At 35.8% G+C, this 22,538-nt stretch overlaps 4 protein-coding genes across 9 annotated transcripts in view; 1 reads left to right on the forward strand and 3 right to left on the reverse strand.

Annotated features, from left to right (window-relative positions):
* The window catches only part of LOC116350430 (unconventional myosin-VIIb), a 50,029-nt gene extending 40,319 nt beyond the window's left edge, over positions 1-9,710 (reverse strand). For both annotated transcript variants that reach the window (XM_031782224.1, XM_031782226.1), the window contains exons 1-2: positions 9,560-9,710; positions 9,094-9,245 (exon numbers count right to left, since the gene is read on the reverse strand). The gene's annotated coding sequence lies outside the window, so the exon portion shown is untranslated. The remainder of the gene's footprint in view (positions 1-9,093; positions 9,246-9,559) is intronic.
* Positions 9,711-10,078: 368 nt separating this feature from the next.
* On the reverse strand, positions 10,079-12,111 carry LOC116350357 (probable tRNA N6-adenosine threonylcarbamoyltransferase, mitochondrial). The gene is made up of 4 exons (XM_031782127.1): positions 11,974-12,111; positions 11,768-11,887; positions 11,082-11,308; positions 10,079-11,023 (listed from the first exon to the last, which is right to left on the reverse strand). Exons 1-4 carry the CDS (start codon positions 12,072-12,074, stop codon positions 10,176-10,178), a joined length of 1,296 nt encoding a protein of 431 aa, XP_031637987.1. The 5' UTR covers positions 12,075-12,111; the 3' UTR covers positions 10,079-10,175.
* Positions 12,112-12,450: 339 nt separating this feature from the next.
* LOC116350331 (probable tRNA N6-adenosine threonylcarbamoyltransferase, mitochondrial) lies at positions 12,451-14,085 on the reverse strand. The gene is made up of 4 exons (XM_031782094.1): positions 13,924-14,085; positions 13,738-13,857; positions 13,541-13,674; positions 12,451-13,481 (listed from the first exon to the last, which is right to left on the reverse strand). The coding sequence occupies exons 1-4, from the start codon at positions 14,007-14,009 to the stop codon at positions 12,541-12,543; spliced, it is 1,281 nt and encodes a 426-aa protein (XP_031637954.1). The 5' UTR covers positions 14,010-14,085; the 3' UTR covers positions 12,451-12,540.
* Positions 14,086-14,424: 339 nt separating this feature from the next.
* Positions 14,425-20,594, forward strand: LOC116350330 (autophagy-related protein 9A). 5 transcript variants are annotated; one of them, XM_031782089.1, is made up of 11 exons: positions 14,425-14,682; positions 15,572-15,868; positions 15,932-16,109; positions 16,289-16,484; positions 17,319-17,443; positions 17,563-17,690; positions 17,793-17,974; positions 18,142-18,320; positions 18,439-18,573; positions 18,656-19,271; positions 19,339-20,594. In XM_031782089.1, the coding sequence occupies exons 2-11, from the start codon at positions 15,700-15,702 to the stop codon at positions 20,020-20,022; spliced, it is 2,592 nt and encodes an 863-aa protein (XP_031637949.1). In that variant the 5' UTR covers positions 14,425-14,682; positions 15,572-15,699; the 3' UTR covers positions 20,023-20,594. The 5 variants fall into 5 exon arrangements, with proteins under 5 accessions (XP_031637949.1, XP_031637948.1, XP_031637951.1 ...); XM_031782088.1 differs by having other exon boundaries at positions 14,425-14,664; XM_031782091.1 differs by having other exon boundaries at positions 14,425-14,575.
* Positions 20,595-22,538: the final 1,944 nt, after the last annotated feature.

Consider the following 22,538-nt stretch of genomic DNA (forward strand, 5'->3'; position numbering starts at 1 on the left):
TGAAGCGTTTTTGATTTAAATTGGAATTAGTAAACAAAAATTCGGAAAGTTCCGTCAGTTTTGGTTGAAATTCTATTTGCGGACGATCTTTGATATTTGGATCGATTTCCACCATGAATTTTTCCAAGTGAGTGTCATTTGGCGGCATTATAAGACCTAAATCAATGTTCAAATCACAAACTTCATCACAATTGTTCACTTTCAGCAGCATTAATCACTAGAATCTCGTCAAATGTCCTTCTAAATTCATATTCAAATTTTCCGCAATTCATCAAAATTGTTCGTTATGGGTTCCCTCACATGTCAACTTCAATCTGCATCCTCATCCATCAGTGATAAGAACAGGTGACTGTTTCGCATTTAAACGTCAAATGTTTTCCCACACATAAAATTTCGCTGTATATATTTACCTCCTCATAAAATATGAACGAAACAAAAAAATGTTAATCTTTTATATTATGTTTCGCAAGTTTCACTTATGTTCGGTTTGGTTGGATTGTATTTAGCGTAAAACGTTAATTAATTCCGATGCGAGATTTTTTTTTCTTGTTCACACGATTCTCGTCGATCATCATCATCGTCATTCACCACGGTCGTCGTTCAGTGCAAAAGTCCACAATAATAATAAAAAGCCTCGCTTGTTGAGATCAACATGATTATAATCGCGATATAAATTAAACGATGTTCATATAAAAACGTTCGAATAAATAATTGATTTTTGCAACGGATTTTCGGGGGGCGTGTGGTTCGTCGTGCCATTACATGAGAAATGATATATTGCAAATTGGATTGTCATTTGTTTTTTATTCATCTTGGAAAGTGAATTGTAAATAATAAAGTCATTTCTCCTTTCTCATTTTCGTTTCGGTGTGTTACAATTAGTGAGTGGGACTGGTTACATCAATAAGTAATTCGAATTCGTGAACACAGTGAAGAAAAAAAGTGACGAAAACCAGAGCAACCAATATTTAAAACCAGTTCATTGCCACTTTTAATTAAATTTACGAACAATTTTTTTTTGTGTTCGTTCCGTCACATTATACGTACGTGTTCGAGCCGCTTCAGCTGAGCTGAACAGTTGACAAAAACGGAACCACCGCCAGCCGATGAGTGTGTGCATCAAATATTCTCGATCGCGTCGCACATTGTTTTGTAGAAAGTTAGCGAAAGAGAAAACCTTTAGTTTCTTCTGCTATTCAATAGGAATGCTTTTGACCGACAATTAGCACCTTTTACATTTCACACACACACACAACCACGTTCACATTCAATCGGCCGCATTTTTCGCCGTCTCACGAACGGATTTCTTTTGTTTGAAAAGTCGAGTAATTGATAGGTGGCCGACGAGCGGCGGTTGATTTAGCGCAAATCGTAAGTGATTTTCATTGCGTTTATATTGCCCACAGCCACATATCGAAAATTACCGCATTGAAAACGGTAATCGAGATTGATTGCATTGCTCTCTTTAACGGGCTTTTTTCTCTCTCTTCTCATTTTTTTCACTCATTGGTCACACCGTGTGTACACATTTGAGTGTGTGCACGAAAGTGTATGCGTGTCATTGTTTTGATTCATTGGGTATTAATGATTGATTGTCGTCCCATTAATTTCCGTCTTTAACCAAATGTTATTCGTATATAATAATTCGTCGCGGGCTTCCATGGCTTTTAAATGTCAAATCAAATGATTCGGAGAAATGCGCGGAGTTTCAATTATGATTACTCATATAAATGAGAGCCCATGAAGCGCTCACACTCTAAATTCAATTGCCAGCCGTTTAAACATCTTAATATGGTTTTTATGGCCCTCGGACGAGTGATGGTAGGCGATTTTTCTCTCTGCACAGCGTCAAATAGCCCAACGATTTCACGGGCAACAAAGTTATAAATTTTCATGTTTATGGCCCATTTTAATCCCATGGCTGTTTTTTCGAGCACATTGTATAGCTACTAATTGGATTTGGCTTTGCGATGAGAGAAAAAGACATCAATGCACAAATCGAGTGAAACCGGACGAATACATCGCATCGTGACTTGAATACAACCGCACACAGAATTACACATTAACGGAAATTGGTTCCCATTTTCTTTATCTATCGCACTCTCACACTCCCATTCTCTTTCTGTTCTTTTCTTTCTTTATCTGCGGCGTTTCGACTCACGGAGGTGTGCACTCAAAAGAGTGCAATGCGTTATGAATTTCAAATCAATTCGGAAAAAGAGCGTATGTGCACCGAGGCAGTGACACTTCAGTTTGATTGACTGGTGAGTAATTTATTTTAGAAATTCTTTACGTCTCTCTGTCAATCGAAATAGGGCCACAACTTTCTAGAACCAACACACACACACACGCGCTCATCCGATTTACAATAGCTCTGCTAATTTTGGAATTGAAATGGTCGTTTTTTGTACATAAATCAATGTTGTCCGTGCGTGTCTTCTGAAACCTGACCTCCAGCACGGAAAAACGTGCACGAAACAATACACTGTTGTTCTTTTGGGGTCAGTTTTTCGACGTCGCTGTGTCTTCGATCTTTCTTTCTCTCTATTTTTCTCTCTCTTTCTGTCTTTTTCTCTCTCACTGCCTGTTTCCCTCTCGTAGTCTGTCGTCATCTCTCTCCAATTTGTTTGTTTATTCATCCAAATCGAATTCGCTCCGGTCAAAAGGTTGAAAATGAATCGAATCACAGCAGTTGTGGGTACCTTTAAATCATTTCGAGACATAATCACAGTCAGTTTACTGATCTCCAGTCGCAGCGCATGCGAAATGTAGAAACAAAACAAGGAAACAACAAACGAACTGACATTTATGCGCGTATAAATTTCTTTCATTGAAAATGCAACGAATTCGATGCGAGAGTACGCGCTGCAATGCAAACATATTAAGTATAAATTTATGATGTGCGTGCCCATTTACTTAAACACTCACAATTCATTTAACAAGAAGCAAACGACGTTGTTGGATTGTTTTCTTTTCTTCCACCGACAACGCTTCATAGTTTGCTTGTTTGATCTTCACCTGATTTGTTTCTTTTTTTTCTTGTTCCGTTTTGCAATTCATTTGATGTGTATGCAACAAATAATAATAAGCCCACAATTGAGAAAGTTTTTCCATTTATATTTTTCCAGCCAAAGGAAACACGCCTTCGAACTTCGAAAGTTTTCGGGCGAAATTTATTATTATTCATTCGAACGACCATTCACTTCTAGGGATTTAGTTTTCGGTGCAAAAGGGATGAAAGAGGGCAGAGAGTACTTGAGAGTTTGATAATGATATTCTTTTCTATCTTCTGTAATGGCCGTCGTGAATCTCTTTTTTCTTGGGTTTTCATTACATTAGCATGAACTTCATGACATGCAAGACTTGTCTCACCTTCAAAATGAAAGACTTATCCCAAACTTGTATTAATCTTAAACCCTTAAAGAGTTCGACTTTCTCAAAAGGCCCTCGATTCGGAAATTTCCCATCATTTTTACGGAATTTCATCAAATTTTCGGAATTAATTCGGAAGAAAATTCATAAAAATGCAAAAAAAAAAGTTGGAAACTCATAGAAAAGCAAATTTCGTTGAAAATCTGAAAATTTCGCATAAACAAAAAAATGCAACAATTCCATTAGAAATAAACGGTTCCACACGGTGTGTAAATTCGATTTGTCGTAGTGGAAAAAACATCTGATATATTTAATTGCAGTACTTTGTACGCAATTTCAAACTTGTAATTGTCCATCAATTGGTCATTCTCCATTTCATCCATTTACTTTAATTTCTCTCAAAAATCATGCGATCACTATTTTATTCGTCAGAATCCACAAATTACCCGTATCTATTTTATTCATTTTAAATCTTTTTTTGTTCTTCTTTTATTTCTTTGGACTTCTCTCTTTCCGAAAAGTGCGTTTTTGTCTCGCGACATTTCGTGTGCCTAAAAGTTTGATTACGGTGTTTTGTCCATTAATCCAATGAGTTTTTAAATGGTATTTGCTACCAAATGGCTTAATTCATGTTTGTTGTTGTTTTAGTCCGTCTATATTTGTTAATTCCGATGCAAGTTTCAAATAGCGTGGAAAATTGATCGTCTTCTTTTCTCTCTTTATTTGCGGCAAGAAAAAGTTGACTAATTTTTTCTTCAACATTTATGATCTTGAAACACGCACCATATTTTGTAAAACATACTATTCTGGCTGGCTGGAACTTGATGATTGTTTGCGGATCTTTTTTCTTCTATCTTCCACAACAAATTGTTATTGTAACAATATTTATTTTAAAATAATTCGTTCTCTTTCAATCCAACACAATAGGCGTGTACGCAATGCGGGCGCTTTCCGCTTAAGAGTACGGACGGAACAAATGAGACAGAAAGAAAGGCAAAAAAAACCAGCAAAGAAAACGATAACTACATAATAATAAACGTTAATCTGACTGTGTGGAAATAAAAAGGTACATAAAGAGAGAAGAAAGAACGATTGTCATACCGTTAGGTTTACTTCATACCATCCGCAAGCGAGAGAACAACGAATCACACAAACATATATACACCCGATCGCTCTTTCAGCATGCTTCTTGTATTTGTAAATTGAATTTCGCGTCTATGGCATAGAACATACAGTCAAACCATTTTTAAACGGTGGCGGAGAGGTTTTGCATTGATTTTGAATGAGTTTCAGTCATCGCCGTTGTAGAAGTATCAACACTTTTGAAGGTTTTTGATCGATTAGAGGAAATTACTCAATTTTTGGAAGAAAAAAATCTTCTTTTTTCAGTTGAGTCCGGAAAGACCTCAGCCACCATGTCGACGGGATTCATGAGGGTCGAAAACCTCTGTCCAAAACTGTAAAAACCATCGGATCCACAACGTCTGGGTCGAGTGTTATCGATATAATTTGAATGTGTTCGAATAAAAATTTTATGACTACCTCTGACAATAGTGATAGAGAGATGATACAAGATTATATGGCCTCTCAATATACTAATGGCCGTGTAATAAACCCATTGTCTCTATATTGATAAAATGCTCATCGATCGATTTGGTGTGAACTATTGTGTGCACAGTGTCATTGGTGCTAGAATATTGCGCATTTAATTAACTAACCACTCCACGTGAATACGTAATTCTCGGCCGAATCATACACATTTTTTGGTGACTAAAAACCACACTCATGACGATACTGCTTAAGAATTTTGTTTTGAAACACGAAAAATGTCTTTGTGACATCCATGAAAAGTCTCGACTTCGTCTACATTATTCTTTCGCTTCTCTGTCGAATTTTGAATAAATTTTATTCAAAAAACAAAGATTTTTGCGTGTTAATCCCATTTTTTGCGTATTGAAAGATATTGTATTGGTGTATTTATAAGCATTTTTGTATGTTAGTGCCTTTTTTGCGTATTTAAAGCCGATTTTTATGTGTTTGCAGTGTGTTTTTTTCGATTTGTATCAGTAAACAATGAATTTTACGATCGATTGATATGAAAATTCATAAAATAGTGGAATTGAATTGAAAAAAACCAAACTGTAAAAACTGTTTATCACTCCAATTAAATGTTTCAAAAACAGAAGCCACCTCATTAGAGACGATTCATCAGAACGAAGCCTCTTCACAAGATAAGAGCCACATTTTGTGTGGGACGTGCAAAAAACCTGTGCAAAAATGGTGAATGAGATTGTTCGATCGATCAATGAAAGTCGATGAAATCCATCATAAAAATTGAATAAATCCATTTCGAAAAACATCACATTCATTCAAAAACAACTGTTGTAGCCCATAAAAACCGGCAGCTCGATTTTCTTCTTTAAGTGTTTTGTTTACCATATACCTCAAAGAATGCAGTTTGTTTTTTCTGCTTGTTGATTATTATTGCAAATTACGCCATTCATCATCGTTGGTTAACACGTTGTGAATTTGTTTGCTGTAAAAAAGGTGCATTAATTTAAAATCCATACCGCAATTTGACGGTTAAAATGCAATAAAACTGTCAACTATCGGAAAGATCGAGAGAAAAATGAGCACAGTACACTGTTTGTTGGGGTTTATGCATTTTTCACATTTCAATTGCGTCAGTTCGGTAAATCATGATTTCTTTCGTTCGAATTGGTTTACATAATCCGTGCAAATTGGGAAAAATTCCATCAATTTTAATTTCAGTTGGTATTCTTGAACGAGAGAGAAAGAGAGAAGAGAGATAGAAACCGTAATGAATTGTATTTGAAGACCGGTTGGTGCAGCCGCAGTTTGTGTGATTGCAAAATTGCAAGAGAATCAACAAAACCAGGTCCATTTGAACGGGTGGTAATAATCGAGTTTTATTTTGAGATCGATGTGTGCATAAATAACGTGATTAGATCAGACACCGTACGTCAAACGGTTGTTAGACACTTTGGATGTATCAAGACCACTGAAAACACTGTCATTCCAGATCGATCGGTCGATTGGCTGCGGTTGTTAAAAACCATCATCTGTACGAATGTGTCGAGTGAAACAATCTCGAAAAACAAGAATCACATTCGAAACAACACGGAATTCACATAATATGAGAGCCGTGTGTAAAACCAGCCACAACTACGTGGACTTGGAGTAAACAATCAACTTGTTTTTAAAATTGGTTTGTCGTTTTATTCAGCAACGTGTGTTTGTCGCATATTCATTAGCAACGCAGAAGAGAGAGAGAGAAAGAATTCCAAAGGAGTGCCGAGTGGAATGTTGGCAACATGCATTTAAACATCTGAATTTTTCGATGGATTTGACGACATTAAACCATTTTAAGCTTTGATCTTACCAAAATCCACAAATGGTAGAAGACGAATTTCCAAACTAAAATACACGGTCGCTACATGAAAAAGAACTCGTTCTTTTAAATCGGAATAAAAGGTATTTTTTTTTCAGTTCGTCTTTAAATCAAAGAAGATAAAATCCATTCGAAGTATTTTTGAAATTATGTCAGCCAATACACCTGTGGCCGAGCCACGTACACGGACTGTAGAAATGTGACTGCTGTATGAATGATGATTATGTTGCCTGACCAATTAACTAGAGGTTCGAATATATTTTGTCGTTTGTGCATACCGATTCGAATGACCTCTTTTACGTCGGATCGTTTTCACTTTGCATTCCATTCTGATATATGTGAAAGAGGGACAGAGACCATTTTCAAACTTATGAACATACAAATGACATTCTTATGGTAACGAGAGACACTCTTTAGTTTTTAATGGATTCTTTTCTCGCCATCTTTCACAGTCGATTTTTCGTTCTCTGTCTCTTCCTTTCTGTTTTCTCTCTCTCTCTCTTTCTGGGTCTTTTCCATCGCTTTTTCCCTCATTCCTTTTCATTATTCTCTTCTACTTTTCCCGATCTTTCTTTTTTTTTCATCATCCAAACTGCCACCAAAAAAAAACTCGCCATTCGCCTCGAATCGCCTCGATCGGGTCAAAAAGTGCAATTAATTGCATTGTCGCAAGGTGAATTCAATTAGTCTCATAAGCAAGTGAAACTGAGTGTATACGTGCTATACAATTGTTTATAAATAAATGTCTTCTCTCTCTCTCATCGTTCGTTTGCGCAACCTAATTTCACGTATGCAACAATTCTAGAATTGAATTGTTTTGTGTACCACGATGAACCAAAAAATATTCACATGATCCCGCTATAAGCGTCAATAAACAATGGATTTGATAACCCTCTTTCGCAAAAAAATGACTCAAAAAACAACATGAAACTGGAGCTGGGAAACAAACTCCGCGTGAGCTCTCTCTCTCTTTCGCTCTTCATATGATTACAAAGCATATCGTCGCTTATGAAGAGAAACAATATACCAAAATGGCTGCCGAGAGACTTACGTTAAGCGAACGGCCGCTAACCACCACCGCAATCAGAACACTTACGCTTCGCCTTTATCTGTGTATGTGGCAATTGCGGCACAAACGATCACCGATGTCGGTCGGGGATTCTACCAGAAGTAACGTGTATGTAACATACTCTATGTATGTATGAGTGTATATTGGAACAAAATTACATTCTGATCTATATAAACACACATACTACGGCATACAGACACCGATCAACACTTGATGACGATGACGACGACAACAACGACCATCGTCTCTCAATGGAATTTTAATTGTCTTTAATTTTTGTCTGCGGCAATCAACAACAAGAAGAAAAAAAATGTTTTCCAACTACGATCGGTCTTTGGCCCCGAAAATTTGTTTTCGTAGAATTTTTCACAGAATTGAACGAAACAATTTCTGGCGTGCAGAACAATGGACATATTTAAACAAGTTCATGAATTTTTGACTTATTTCAGATAATTCTTTTGTTTTGCTGGTGAATAGATGCGGGTTTGAATAGAATTAGCACTAGATAATTGCAAAGTTTTGAAAAGCTGAAATGAAGATGTATTTGTGCTGTAAATTTTTTTTAACAGTTTTACCATTTTTGGATAAATGAGATTTTTTTTTAGCAAAAACATCGATCATGTCACTCTTGTTTCGGTTCTGGCAAAGGAAATTGGACACTGGCACTTCAAAACATTCGGACCATTCATAATTTGTTCTTCTAATACAAATTGGTACTCACAATACGAATTTATTTTTGCTTCAAATTTAAGATGCCGCAAGTGAATCATTTACGCTCAATCGGTTCTTGCATCAAGTATAAGACTGCTTTAGCCTTTAATATTTGAAATAAATAACTTATTTCTAAAGATAATGTTAGTGTCGCCGATTTCGAAGAAAAAAACACGACTTTTCTGCAAAATTTGGGAAAAACGTCGAATAAAAAAAGAATTGGTAACTTGCCAATGAGAAGAGATTTTTTCTAAGTAGATGGCCTCTACTGGAGGCGAACATTTTTTGAGGGAATATTTTCAATTCCGATAAAAAAATTTTTTTGATCGATGAAACAAATTTGCCACAGAGAATTTATAGGTGAATTTCAAACTTCGTAGCGATTTTTAGAAGAACCGATTTTTTGTCCATATATAAAATCTATTTCCCCGAGCAAAAAATCCATTGCAAAATGTCATGAGTTTATAATAAAAAATGGATTGATATTTGCAATCCGCAGCGATTGTGTTTACTTTCAAAAAGTTCTTACCTTTTTTTTCTATCTCTATCGATCTACGTGTCAGTGTTGTTAATCCAAAGAAAAAAAAATCCAATAGGTTACTTGTTGACACACGATCAAATCTGAATAATCATAAATCGCTCTCTGTTCTCTTCCGTTCACTTCTTTAACTATAAATACCACTGAAAAATTGTGTAATAATAAATAAAAACCAAAAATCAGCACAAAAAACTTATTTTTTTTCTATTTCATGATTAGAAAATGCGTCGTCGACACTAAATTTCGAAATAATAAAGTTAGAAAGGCACTTGTTTTGCGCGTACACCAAAGAGAAGAAGCGAAAAAAAATCAATCAACATCGATCACTACAGTAGTACACACAACGCTTGAGAATCTTTTTTTCATCATCTCTCACTCATGTCGGTATTTTCGTTCCAACTTCACTTGAATGGAATTTCAACCAGTTTTTTTTATCAAAATTAATGCAAATTTTTACCTAATAAAATATGACAACAACAATGCTCTTCTCTGTCTTTAAAAAAGAGTTTTTTTTCTCTGTGCGTCGATGGAGACCCACAGACAAATAAACAACAACAAAAAAAAAAAGTTTTTCAAAGAGAAACAATTCGTACGTGTTGAATCGTTCACGATTTTCAGCCAACTAAACATAAATGTGATGCGGAGAATTTGTTTTTTTCTTTCTTCTTTGCGATCGTGTTCGAAATTGAAATACATGGGTCGCACAAAGAAACGCAAACGTTATTGTCCGCACTCACACGCAACACGGTAAATGTTGAGGTTTACCTGTTTGTTCTTCACATCGTTGCATTCATTTGCACAAATGTATGGGTGAATAAGTCAATTATTGGGTGCAGAGAAACGCAACGACCGCATCACACATCGACATCGAAAGAAAATTACATTGATTTCATGCCGCTGATAAAACGAGAAAGAGAGAAAAATATAAGCTGAAAATATATGTGGATAAATAAATAATAACAACACAGAGATACTCTTTCGTTTGCATGTTGTTACTTTTATTACATTCCATTGGATGAAGAAGATCGGAGGAAAAAAAACATCACAAAAATTAAATCTTATTTTACTACCTGCTATTCTACTATTTCTTTATTATTTATTACAGATGCGATTGCTGGTAGTTTGACCCAAGAACATTTTATATCCATTCGTTCGACATCATTGATGAGATCCGTTTTGAATGGTTCTTTCTGAGTCGGTGTAATGCTATCAATGTCCAATTCTCGATACAATTGATCATTATCCAGCCATCGTTCTACTCCGTTCCATGCGATCATTACACCATTATCGGTGCACAATCGTTTCGATGGACGAAAACATGTGTAATTAAACTCCGTCGCCATTTCGCACAACGAATTATAAATGTAATCATTGCATGCAACACCGCCGGAGAATACCAGCGATCGTGGCTTTGCACTGGCGCCAAAACCAAAAAAACCTTTTCGTTCACAGTACTGAATAGTCCGTTGGGTTTTTCGCATCAAATGTTTGGTGGCGGCTTTCAAAATTGCAGCACAAAAATCCTCATGATATGGCACCAAATCACCGGGTTTTCGTTGCAATTTTTCGGACATTGATACACCCGACGATTTTAAACCGGAGAAACTAAAATTACAATCTCGCGTTTTCAGATTGGGTTCGGGAAATTCAAAGCGATTTTCTTGGGTTGATTTGTATGCTTCCAATTCGATTGCACGTCCCCCACTCACTGATTCATACTCAGGGAGCTTTAGCAAACCGATCGAACGAGCAATTTTGTCGAAGCATTCGCCCGGTGAACCATCCTGGGCTTCGCCCAATAAATGAAAGTCGTTTACGTTTTTTACAAGAGCCAACAAACAGTGACCACCACTAGCCAATAAACACAGATACGGAAATTGTATTGATTTTTGGTGGTTTAGGCGTGCCATCAAGGCATGGGCTGAAAAAAAGGAAAAGGGGTCAGATTAGGCCTTCTAAGGAACGGATTGAGAAATTACCTTCCATGTGATGCACGGGTATTAACGGCTTTCTATACGTTCGACACAAATACTTTGCATATCGCAATCCAATCAGTAAGCTCATCAAAATACCAGGACGTGACGTTACTGCGATTGCATCGACGTCAGTCACTTTCATATTTGCCCCTTTCAATGCTTCCGTCACAACATCTTCAATGTGCAGACGATGAAACTCTTGAGCTATTGGCGGATTGATACCACCACATCTGCGGAGAGAGACAATAAAGGAGGTTAATGACAAATTAAGAATACCTTTCCCATACTTGGTGTGCGGAAAAGTAAATAAAAAAGCTGAAATTCAAAAGAAAAATGATGGAAAGTTATTCCAGTGGAGGTTTTTTTTTGGGTTTTTACCCATTTTCATAATAAGAAATAAAGAACGGAGGCCGTTTTTAGATTGAATTCTAACTTTGAACTGTTTAAACTTGCTTGTTCAGTATTTCATCACTTTGGCCTATTCAGGATCACATTGTGGTTCAGAGCAAAAATCGCTGGTATGTTGTGAAATACAAGACAGGAGCTTGATAGTACGTCTCCAATAATAACTCTTGGCTACCGAGCTTCAAAAAAGACAGAATTTCTTCTCTTTGTTTTAACCAAATCAACCTCCAAACCAACCTCAAAAAAACCACTTGTACGCGGAGTAGACTATAACAAAAGCTTACTTATTATGAAATTGAAGTTGTGAATGCAAACATTCGCCATGGATTTTACCAGTGGAATCGACTACCGCACATCCTGTGTCATCGCATGATGTTTCTATTCCCAGCACAATTGCCGGCCGTCTGCAAATAAAAAGCAAAAAAATAAAATTAACAAAAACAGTACTCGACGGTAAAAAGGTACTGTTTGACGGAAGTAAATGACAAACTTTGCTTCAATCACCGAACCATGTAGTTGACTAGAAAAATGCCGTGTCGATTGCTTAAAATTAAATTTTGTGTCGATTTTTCTGAACAATTGCCGCAACATTCTTTGTTTTGTTTATGCATTCCAAACATGTGTTAAAAGAACTGACAAGTGTTACATTGACATTTAGTGGCGGAGGGAGGACAAATCGCATGAATCAGCCATTTGACATTTGACGAGAGTTGAAAGTAGACAAATATTTGACATTTGTTGATAGAACACTAGACATTTGACAATAGTTGTCATGTCGCAGTGTTTTCCTTGGATTTTGCTTTTATTATTGAGGGAGACAATTAACTTAAACATTTCTTCTCAACGGTTATCACCGGACATGGATTGATAGAATTTAAAATGGTACCTGTCTCAAGCAGGCTATGAGAATGGTCATAAATAAATGTGTACAATTCCAATAATTTGGATATATTTAAATTCATTTGAGTTTAATGAAAATTAACGTGCTTTTATTTTGATATCTTTAAGTGATACTAACCAAACTCTAAAGCTTGGGTGCAAAAAATAAAAAAATCGACTATTTTATTTCGTCTTCACACATCATAGAGGGTACTTTAACAAAATTACATTTTAATCGTTTTTTCGTCACTAATTCCGTGTGATCGCTACCCAATGTGGTAAAACTATTTGGTAAAACACTATCAATGTCTAAATTTCTATAAAATTCTTCGTTGCCATGCCACCGTTCCAATCCATTCCACGCAATCATGACTCCATTATCTGTGCACAATCTCTTCGAGCTTCGATACGACTTAAATCCAAATTGTGAAACCATTTCGTTCATCGCTCGATAAATAAAGTCATTGCATGCCACTCCGCCCGAAAAAACGAATGTTCTATCAAGTTTATTGGTGGCTCCCACACCAAATGCTCCCAATCGATCACAATAGTGAATAGCCCGCTGTGTGCGTTGTAGCAAATGTTTTGTAACTATCCTCAAAACGGATGCACAGAGGTCTTCGTAGTATGGAATCATTTCATCGCGTGGTAAATGCAATCGATTTCGAATATCATCGATAGTTTGAATGACCTGACTACGAAAACCGCAAAAACTGAATTGACAATTGGGTTGATCCCTCAATGGCAATGTGAATTGAAATCGATTTGGGTTTGACGATTTAGAAGCGGCCAATTCAAGTGCTGGACCACCACTGACGTTTCGGTACTCGGGCACTGCCTGCAGATTCAGAGCACGAGCTATTCGATCAAAACATGTACCAGGAGCCGAATCTATTGAAGTGCCAAGGAGAAGAAATTCGGTCGCACTTTTTACAAGAGCCAATTGACAATGACCACCACTAGCCAGTAAACATAGGAAGGGAAATTTTAAGTCTGGATTTTCTAAGCGGGATGTAAGCGCATGTGCTTCCATGTGATGGACTGGTATTAATGGCTTTGAGTACTTTCGAGCCAAGTGCTTTGCATAACGCACACCGACAATTAGAGAGCGCGTTATACCTGATGAAAAAAAAACGTTTTCAATCCAATAAACAAGAATTTCTTAGAATCAGGCTCACCAGGTTCATTTGTCACAGCTATTGCATCGACGTCAGTCACTTTCATATTTGCCCCTTCCAATGCTTCCGTCACAACATCTTCAATGTGAAGGCGATGTAATTCTTGGGCAAAGATGGGATTTATGCCACCAGCTCTAAAAATTAGAACAAACCAGATGAAAATGGCAGAAAATTTGACGAAAAATCGAAGGAAATACCTCAAATGAAATTGAAGCTGTGAATATTTGCTTTCACTCAAAATTTTCCCGTTATTGTTCACAATGGCGCAGGCCGTGTCATCACACGATGTTTCTATGCCTAAAACTACAGCCGGTTGCCTAGAAAAAACATTAAATTATTTCCTGCATTTCAATTTGCTTCAAAAAAAAAACCTTTCAAGTTACTTGCTTATGGTGTCTGTTGAAAATTTCCTGCGAAAATTCGAAATTTCCAAGAAGTTCCGTCGGTATTTCACAATTTTCGTGAACATTTTTTCATATTTAGTGGTAAACACATTGTTTTCATTTGGTTTTCTGGTGAAATGTGCCCATTGACAGAAAGTGTCAAATCGAAATGACGTTCTAACCGATGGTTTGGATAGTGTTAACCCGAATCAACTGTGTGTATCACCATTGAACTTGGGTTTTCAGAGAAAATACAGCATTTTAAGTGGAAACTGAGAGAAAAACCACAAAAATCTGCATTTTTAAAATTAAACGTCGACTTTTTTCAAGAAAACCCAATCTCTTTGATACGAAATCAAAAATAATGAAAAAAGGTTTTCTGCTGCGTCAGTGAAAGGTTAACATGAAACAATGAGACGCAAAATATATAGCAGACGAGTGAGCCAACTTCACGCTGGTCAAATCGCTCACAGAACATAAATAAAGTAAAGTGAACGAAGTGGTATTTATTGTGTTTTCATTCATAGCAAAGCTAAGATCTGTATTACGAACGTCGTGACACACAAAAATAATGCGTCCGTATTGCGTGTGATTTGCTAAATCGATGGCAAATTCGATGACGATCAATTGAAAATTGAAGTGAATTGTGAAGGTTGTACGCGAATTCAAGGGAAATAAATTGAAAAAAAAAATTGTCCTCTTTCCAGTGTAGATGATTATAAAGTGCAGCTAATCGAAAAGGTATCAAAAAAGGTTTTGGTGTGTAGAAGGGCGACAGTGTGATTGAGTAGTGAATGTGTATTTTGTTGAGTCATTTAACAGCGATAGAACGCATTAGTTTTTTTTTCAAAACGCCAAATTAAATCCTTTGTTTGCAACGAATGACCGAAGCACCACCAACAACAACAACTTTTCGAGAAAAAAAATCGACGTAGAAAGAGAGATAGAGAGATTGACAAAGAGGAAAAGAGAAATCAGCTGTGCGATGAATGCATTGTGTGGTGCTATAAAAATAGACACTCTTCGTTTCGTACAAAATATGTACACAGAATCGAGACTGAATTCGTTTCATTTTTATCTGATGTTTTTATTTTGTATGGAGTTTAATACATTCGCGCACAGTGTTTGTCTGTTGCTCTTTGTTTGTATGACATTTAACTCGTTAGACACAATCGTACTCACTCACTTACATGCACACGCATACATTGCAAATGCTACGTACAACACATAACGTATGTTCATATTCGATTCGTATCAGCTGTTTATGTTGTCATTCAATAAACTCATTTTTCTTCGCACATCGTCTACATTGTGCGCCACAAAATTGTGAATTCTTTTTTTATTGTTTTATTATTACAATATTTTTTTATTGGAGATTTTCAATTTTCTTTCGTTTTGCATAAAATCGATTAGATATTTTGCCAGCGAAAAAAATAAGTGAAGTCTCATCTATGTGTGTTTGTGTATGTGTCGATCGCCAAGGTTGAAGCGTTCGGTTTTATATGAGCGCGTGTTTTGTTATTTTTATTCGTTCTTTCGATTCTATTTTGTTCGTCTCAATTGTGTGTTTTTTTCAAGTTCAAGCGACGTATTAACTATGGATATATTTAATCGGTGCGTATTTTTTTTTTTGCTTTTTTTTCAACAGGAAGTAAAACGTTCTTTATTCGGATTATAATAAAGACAAACAGTACACATGCGTTACTAGTCGAAGAAATTGTGGGTTTGTTTGGCGAGAGAGAGAGAGAGTGTGTAAGAGTGGGGGAATATAAAAAAATGGCGAAAAATGATTATCAGGCATTGACCGAAGTATCAAATCCGTTCGTTGAAAACTCTAGTCAATCACCATGCGAATCGGTTGGCATCGAAGATACCAACACCGACACCGAAAATGAAGACGGCAACCGTGATATCATGATACATGTTGTGCCCGACACCAGCAAAGGTAACTTTTTTTTATATCTTTTTCAATTCCAAACACGTTTGAGACAGCATCATCTCTTTGCAGCCCGATGGAACCACATCGAAGACTTGGACTCGTTTTTCACACGGATGTACTATTACCATCAAAAGCATGGTTTCAACATCATGATGATCAATTACATATTGGATCTGGTGATTTTTGCATTTGTTGTATGGTTCATCACTGTGGTTGTGTTCTGTGTCAATTTTAACGTACTTGATGGGTGAGCACCGATTATTTTTTTGATTTGGAAATAATCAATTTTGTTTACAAAAAAAAGTGTATTTGTCTACGATAAATAAGAAGGGAGCTATAAATAACTGGGAGAGATATGAAAATTCTTGAAGTTATTTGCATTGTTTGTTTCACATTTTCATTGAGCATATTTTGTTTTCTCGGCAGAAACCACACCCGAATCACCATTGACGAAGTAATTTTACCGTGTGACGATTGCATCGGCGCCATTTCGCTCAGCGGATGGTTTGTTATTTTCTTATCGGGACTATTCTGGATATTCCGATTAATACGATTTTTTTATCATGCTGTGCAATACTATGACATTAAGAAGTTCTTTAATAATGCGCTCAAAATTGACGATGTAAGTGTGAGGGGAGATTTTTTTTTAGAATTATTTAACCATATTAATATGATATGAATTGAAATTTGAAAATACCTTTATTTACCGTTATTTTGATACTGGGAGGATTTTATTTTTTTTTCTGAATCGATTCAATTTATTTGAATGTTATGCAAAGAGTTCCAATGCACATTGCACTGTGCCATACAAAACAAACAAAAATGTAAAAATTTAACAAAACGAAATTGGCGAATGATTCGTGATTTGGATGATATTTAGACATATTCAGGGCAAATCATTTTGCCGGCGATGATGTGACAGCAAATCTTTGTACATTAAACTGCTTCACTGACATCAATATTGACTCTTTTTATAGCTCTACTATTTCACCATTATCTGGGATTATTATCATTTTGAATCCCAACAATTTTAATAGTACGTTTCAAAGCAATATTGTTCACGATTTGAACGGCAGTGTTCACGATGTAATGTGCTGCGATAACGATACAATTTTACTATACTATTTCATTCAAGAATACTACCTATTTTCTTACAAAACAATTTTTACAGTCTCAAGTGAACAGTAGTTCTTGCTGTTCAATTGGACAAGGACTTCTTATTTTATTTTCCAAATTTTTCAAAATTGAACTTTTAAAAGAATTTTTGTCATAATTTTAAATAAAAAAAATGATTTATGAATTTTCATTTAATTTAATTATTTTTTGAAAAAAAAAAAAAATATTTTTTTATTATTTAAAAAAATGATTGAAAAAAATCATCTAATTTTTTTCTTGTCAAATTTTATTATTATTTCAAAAAAGCAATTTTTAATTGTTCGCTTCAATTTTTTTTCAGAATGAATTAGATAATTATACATGGCATGAAGTGCAACGACGAATTCGTGAGGTGCAAATGGAGCAACAGATGTGCATCCACAAAGAACAACTCACCGAATTGGATATTTATCATCGAATTTTAAGGTACAAATACCAAAAATGTTGTATTTCATTTGAAATTGAATGGCATTAATTTTTGGGGAGCTTGTTCAAATTATTACTAGCTATTTTACAATAATTCACATCTTGTCATCTTCCTATAGATTCAAAAATTATATGGTCGCTATGATGAATAAGAATTTAATACAGACGACCGTTAACCTGCCACTTGCTGGTGAAACAAATTTCTTCAGCAAAAGTCTCCGATTCAATTTGGAATTGATATTTTTCCGTAAGATACCAATGCTATTGACTGATGGATTAAATATTGATATTAAAATGTTGATGAAGTACCGAAATTAACAAGAGAAAAATGATTTTTATTCCCAAACAGGAAGCCCATGGTCAGTGTTTGACAATTGGCATCTAAAAGAGCAGTACAAACGTTCGGTGAATCGAACTGAATTATCCCAGCAACTATCAAAGTACATCTTCTATGCTGGTCTCATCAATTTGATCTTTGCACCGGTGATATTTCTATTTGCGACAATTTTCTGCGTTTTTAGCTACGGTGATGTAAGTCAAAAATCATTTATTTATTCATTTTTAAAAATTAACAGACAGGAAATAATATTTCTTCAAATTCCGGACTTATTTGAATTTAATTTTTTTCATATATTGATTCTACTCATTTTGTACAACAAAAAAGTAGCTTTAATAGCTTTAAAATATTAAAATTCCAGTTGGTGAAACGTGATCCAGGTGTTTTGGGTATTCGATGTTGGTCACAATATGGTATGCTGTACATACGACACTTCAATGAACTAGACCATGAGTTGCAAGCCCGTTTGAATCGAGCTTATAAGCCAGCCGTCAAGTACATGGAATCATTTTCATCGCCAATGGGAGCGGTTATTGCAAGGTAAATTCTTGATTTTTTAGCAAATAAATACAGGAACCTTTCCTACTTTTGGTCTACATTTTTTTGTGTAATAAATAATTTTGATTTAAAAAAAATTGAATTTAATTTATTTCCACAGAAAACTCTCATTTCTATTTGGTGGTGTGTCAACGGTGATCTTTATATTTTTCATGTTTATTGACGAGGATATTGCCCACATCGAGCATATTTTCCAAGTGGTGTCCCTACTCACACTTTTGGCCATTGTGTCGAGGTATGTAAAATGAGAAAAATTTAATCATTCCCCTTCAAAAAAAATTCCAACGAAAATCATCGTGGACCTTTTTGTTTTTCAGAGTATTGATACCCGATGAAAATTTGATATTTTGTCCGGAACAATTGATGACAGCTGTTTTGGCGCATACCCATTATCTGCCGGTGGCCTGGAAAGGTCTTGCACATACCAGTCATGTGCGTGAGCACTTTGGTCAATTTTTCCAATTGCGAGTGTTTTATCTTCTCTCCGAGTTGTTGAGCCCGATAACAACACCATTCATATTGTTATTCTACATTCGACCAAAAGCACTGGACTATGTAGATTTCTTCCGTAATTTCACGGTCTCGGTGGTCGGTGTTGGTGATGTGTGCTCATTTGCTCAAATGGATGTGCGAAAGCACGGCAATTCCGAATGGCAACCAACGCACAGTACAGAAGGCGATTTAACTGAAGGTGCTACAACGCCAGTCTGTGAAACAAACAAATACACACAAGGTGAACATGGAAAAACTGAATTGTCATTAGTTCATTTCACACTGACAAATCCCGAATGGAAGATGCCGTCCGACGCTCATAATTTTATGAACGGATTAAAACGACATGCTCAGCACGATTTGAATCGTGCACGTCAAACGGGCATCATGAATACTGCCATGGGACAAAGTTTATTTTCGGTGGGAAATCTTGGCGGACAGGTAAGAGTTGAAATTTATGTGAAAAAAAAATTAAATATTAAAAAAAATCTCTTTGTTTCCATTCCAGTACTCATCGATTGTCGATTCATTGATGATGCCTCAGCGTTACGACGCATTCAATTTGGGTTTATCCCAATTTTCGCCTGGTTTCCGTGGATCAACGCATACGTCACATCATCCAGATGTCGATATGCCATCACATGGTGGTTATGATTTCAATCGAATGCTCCAACAGCACCTGTCCGACGGTGCATCAATGGGCTATCGAAGTAATTTACAGAATATCCAAGAGAACGAACAAGATGAAAATGCGGAAAATCCTCCAATGCCTGAGGTGTCACCAGAGCATCGGTCAATGCCATCGTCGTCAATGTCAAGCAGTGTGCTAAAAGGCGCCTCACATCGTGAGGGTCCAATGAATGCATCGCATGATCGTAGCTTGTTCCACAGTTTATACGGTCAAACCGGTGGCAATGAACCGGGTTCTAGTGATCTTACATCAGCTGATATGTGCTTAAGTACATTGTACCTACATGAATTGTTCCATCGACAGAGTCGGCGTCGAAGTGGTACGTCGATGCGAATTTCTGCCGGTAGTAGTCAGCAACAGCAACATTTATGGCAACTTCCACATCGTGATGGTTCACAAATGCCGACACAACACAGCCACACACGATCAACACAACCATATCCAGACAGTGGTCGATCAGCAGCTGAAAAAACACCACTTTTATATCCAAAGAAAACATAACACAGCGCCGAATGGGTCTGAATCATTCATACAACCCAATCAAAAATGCTGCATCAAAATGCGTTGTGTAGTAGATTTAAGTGAATTTTTCGTTTTTCTTTTTGTCTCATCAAAATTGTAATTGCAGCAATTTCTCTTGTGTAGAATCAGACCAATATCATTTTCGGCCCATGTACATACCGTATATTTAACCAATCGATTCATCATTGTTCATTGTCGTGTTTTAATTGACAAACAGTTTATATTACTATTAAGTAGGACGAGCGAACGGTGAAAATGTAAGAAATTTTTAAATTCACTAAAGATTAAGATGAACAAGCCATTCACATGATACAATGGAAGATGAATATATGTGTGTTTTTTCTACGCTATTAAGCTAATTATTATTAGGTACATAAGTTTGAACTGCTCGCAGACACAATTTAGAGTATATGACCATTGATCAGTCTGTGAGGCCATTTATTATTCAGTAAATAATGAAATTCTCTTTGTTTTAAACCACTCTCACATAATTTGTTCAACGAATTGATTTAAATAAATGAATATTTTTTTTATTACTTGAACAATTGAAATTCGGTGGTCTATTGTGGATTTTTTACAACTTTTTATTTGCATTATATTACGCACTAGGATTTAACAAAAATTATCTGGATCATCCTGTAAATTCAGCGTCGGATATTGGCTAATACACCCAGCTTGGCTTCCAGGTTTTTCTGAAAAATACACAATTGTCATTTTTTAGCATTTATTGGTATATTGTGCTTTGAATAAGTGTATTTATTGGTACTAAAGCCATCAACGAAAAGAATGGACAATGGAATTTCGTCGTATATTTTGCCGCCTGTCAAAAATGTGACCAGCAATGACCACTTAATGAGTGAAAGCAGAATGAACGAATTCAATTTGCTTCAATTAATTAGAAATGAGATAGAAAGAGATGCACACCAAATCCGGCCAGTGTAGACACTCGCTGCACGCAGACTAGATCAGATTATAATATTGGTTATATTTTATCCTCGCCGTTATTTCTTTAACTTATTTATTCTGATGGCATCAATGACATTCAGTCTTACTCTGGATTTATTTTGGCAGTAGCTGGAAGTGGTGTGATTACATGGGTTCTCACACAGGGGGTCGAGAAGGTTTTTACCTACCCTTATGAGACATCAAACTTTTAAATTGATCCCCCCTACAAATCTGAGAAAAAATTGGTTACAAAACTTTACAAAGAGCAATACGATTTTTCTCATTTTGCTAGGGGTTTCGGGCCGTTGTTAAAACTTTCCGATTTTGCTAGGAGGTTTTATGAAAATTACACCCATTATACTCACCTCTCAATCTTGGAGCGTGAGAACCTATGTGTGATTATCAGAATGTCAAACTCAACTTTAGTATCCTTATATTTTTCATAAAAAATCTTGTACGACAATTAAAATGCGGTTGAGAATCAACTTTTTGATTGTCTGTTATCAAAATATAATTTTTTCCAGGTCCCAGAAAGTAGTGAATGATCCATTCATATCGTTCTCACACATGTAAATTGGTTAATATAATTTTTTCCACTTCTACTTTAGCTATTTCCTTCTCTTTTTCAGTAGATCCAATGTAGAGTGTTTGTTCAGTGATTAAGCTGAGTAAAGAGATCTGTGATCTATACCTAATTTAATTAAAATTCTATGGAATGTAGTTTATTGCAGATTTTGTATGAGAAAAGAACTTCTCGATTGAATCCAAGATCTATTGAAGTATCAAATGTAATTTTAATAAATTTTCAATGAAAAAAAAAGTACTATAAAGATTTTTGGTGGATTTGAGTTCACTTTATTAAAGAATTCACTAAGAAATATGGAAATTTTTCTCTCTGTGTTACAACAACTAACGTTAAGTATGATTCAACAAAAAATGTAATTCGATAACAAACTAATCAAGTTTTTTATTAGAACTATGGCTTAATTTTACGATATTTTATGAGATTCAAGTGTCTTCTGGTTCATTTATGGAGAGGTAGGAAAAGAGTTGAAATTTAGTTGAAAATATGGTGAATAGAATTTTAAAAAATCTTTGCTTAGTAAATTACTAAGAGTAAATGTCATCCCATTTGTTCGAGGCCAAACGTCGAATCTCGATTAAGCTCAAATTGGTGTCGCCGTTTTTGGTCGTCCATTTGGTGGGCAAGAAAATATCGTCAGTTGCATAAATCAGTACTTTTCGTGCTCCGGCCAACTTGGTGCGTTCTTCATTCATCATTTTCAAATTCATAGCTCCTTCGAAGTGTGATAATGATTTGACTTTAATTTTGTTCAACATCATCGAGCGACGAACGAATGGCAAAATGAAGTCGACGCTTTTATAATTTTCACTGTATTCTGTAATGTAAAGACGTTGAAGTTTCACAAGACCGTTTGCCAACAGCTCCATATCAGCGACATTCGATTCATCCGATAACCAACAGATCGTTAGTTCTCTCAAATTGGTCAACCGAGGTAAATTATAGATGTTGTCAAACACTGCAATGC

Source organism: Contarinia nasturtii, unplaced genomic scaffold (genome assembly GCF_009176525.2).
Source record: "Contarinia nasturtii isolate CC-2019 unplaced genomic scaffold, AAFC_CNas_1.1 Cnas_scaffold_4084, whole genome shotgun sequence".
Taxonomy (NCBI): domain Eukaryota; kingdom Metazoa; phylum Arthropoda; class Insecta; order Diptera; family Cecidomyiidae; genus Contarinia; species Contarinia nasturtii.

Excerpts from the sequence above, each read along its gene's own strand:
- LOC116350357 (XM_031782127.1), bottom strand. The coding sequence starts at position 12,074 with ATGTTGCGGCAATTGTTCAGAAAAATCGACACAAAATTTAATTTTAAG. Across the intron at positions 11,888-11,973 it reads GGTTCGGTGATTGAAGCAAA|ACGGCCGGCAATTGTGCTGG; the intron begins GTTTGTCATTTA and ends TTTTATTTGCAG. Across the intron at positions 11,024-11,081 it reads ACCCGTGCATCACATGGAAG|CCCATGCCTTGATGGCACGC; the intron begins GTAATTTCTCAA and ends CCTTTTTTTCAG.
- LOC116350331 (XM_031782094.1), bottom strand. The coding sequence starts at position 14,009 with ATGTTCACGAAAATTGTGAAATACCGACGGAACTTCTTGGAAATTTCG. Across the intron at positions 13,858-13,923 it reads TCAACAGACACCATAAGCAA|GCAACCGGCTGTAGTTTTAG; the intron begins GTAACTTGAAAG and ends TGTTTTTTCTAG. Across the intron at positions 13,482-13,540 it reads AGCTGTGACAAATGAACCTG|GTATAACGCGCTCTCTAATT; the intron begins GTGAGCCTGATT and ends TTTTTTCATCAG.
- LOC116350330 (XM_031782089.1), top strand. The coding sequence starts at position 15,700 with ATGGCGAAAAATGATTATCAGGCATTGACCGAAGTATCAAATCCGTTC. Across the intron at positions 16,110-16,288 it reads AATTTTAACGTACTTGATGG|AAACCACACCCGAATCACCA; the intron begins GTGAGCACCGAT and ends TTTTCTCGGCAG. Across the intron at positions 18,321-18,438 it reads ATGGGAGCGGTTATTGCAAG|AAAACTCTCATTTCTATTTG; the intron begins GTAAATTCTTGA and ends TTATTTCCACAG.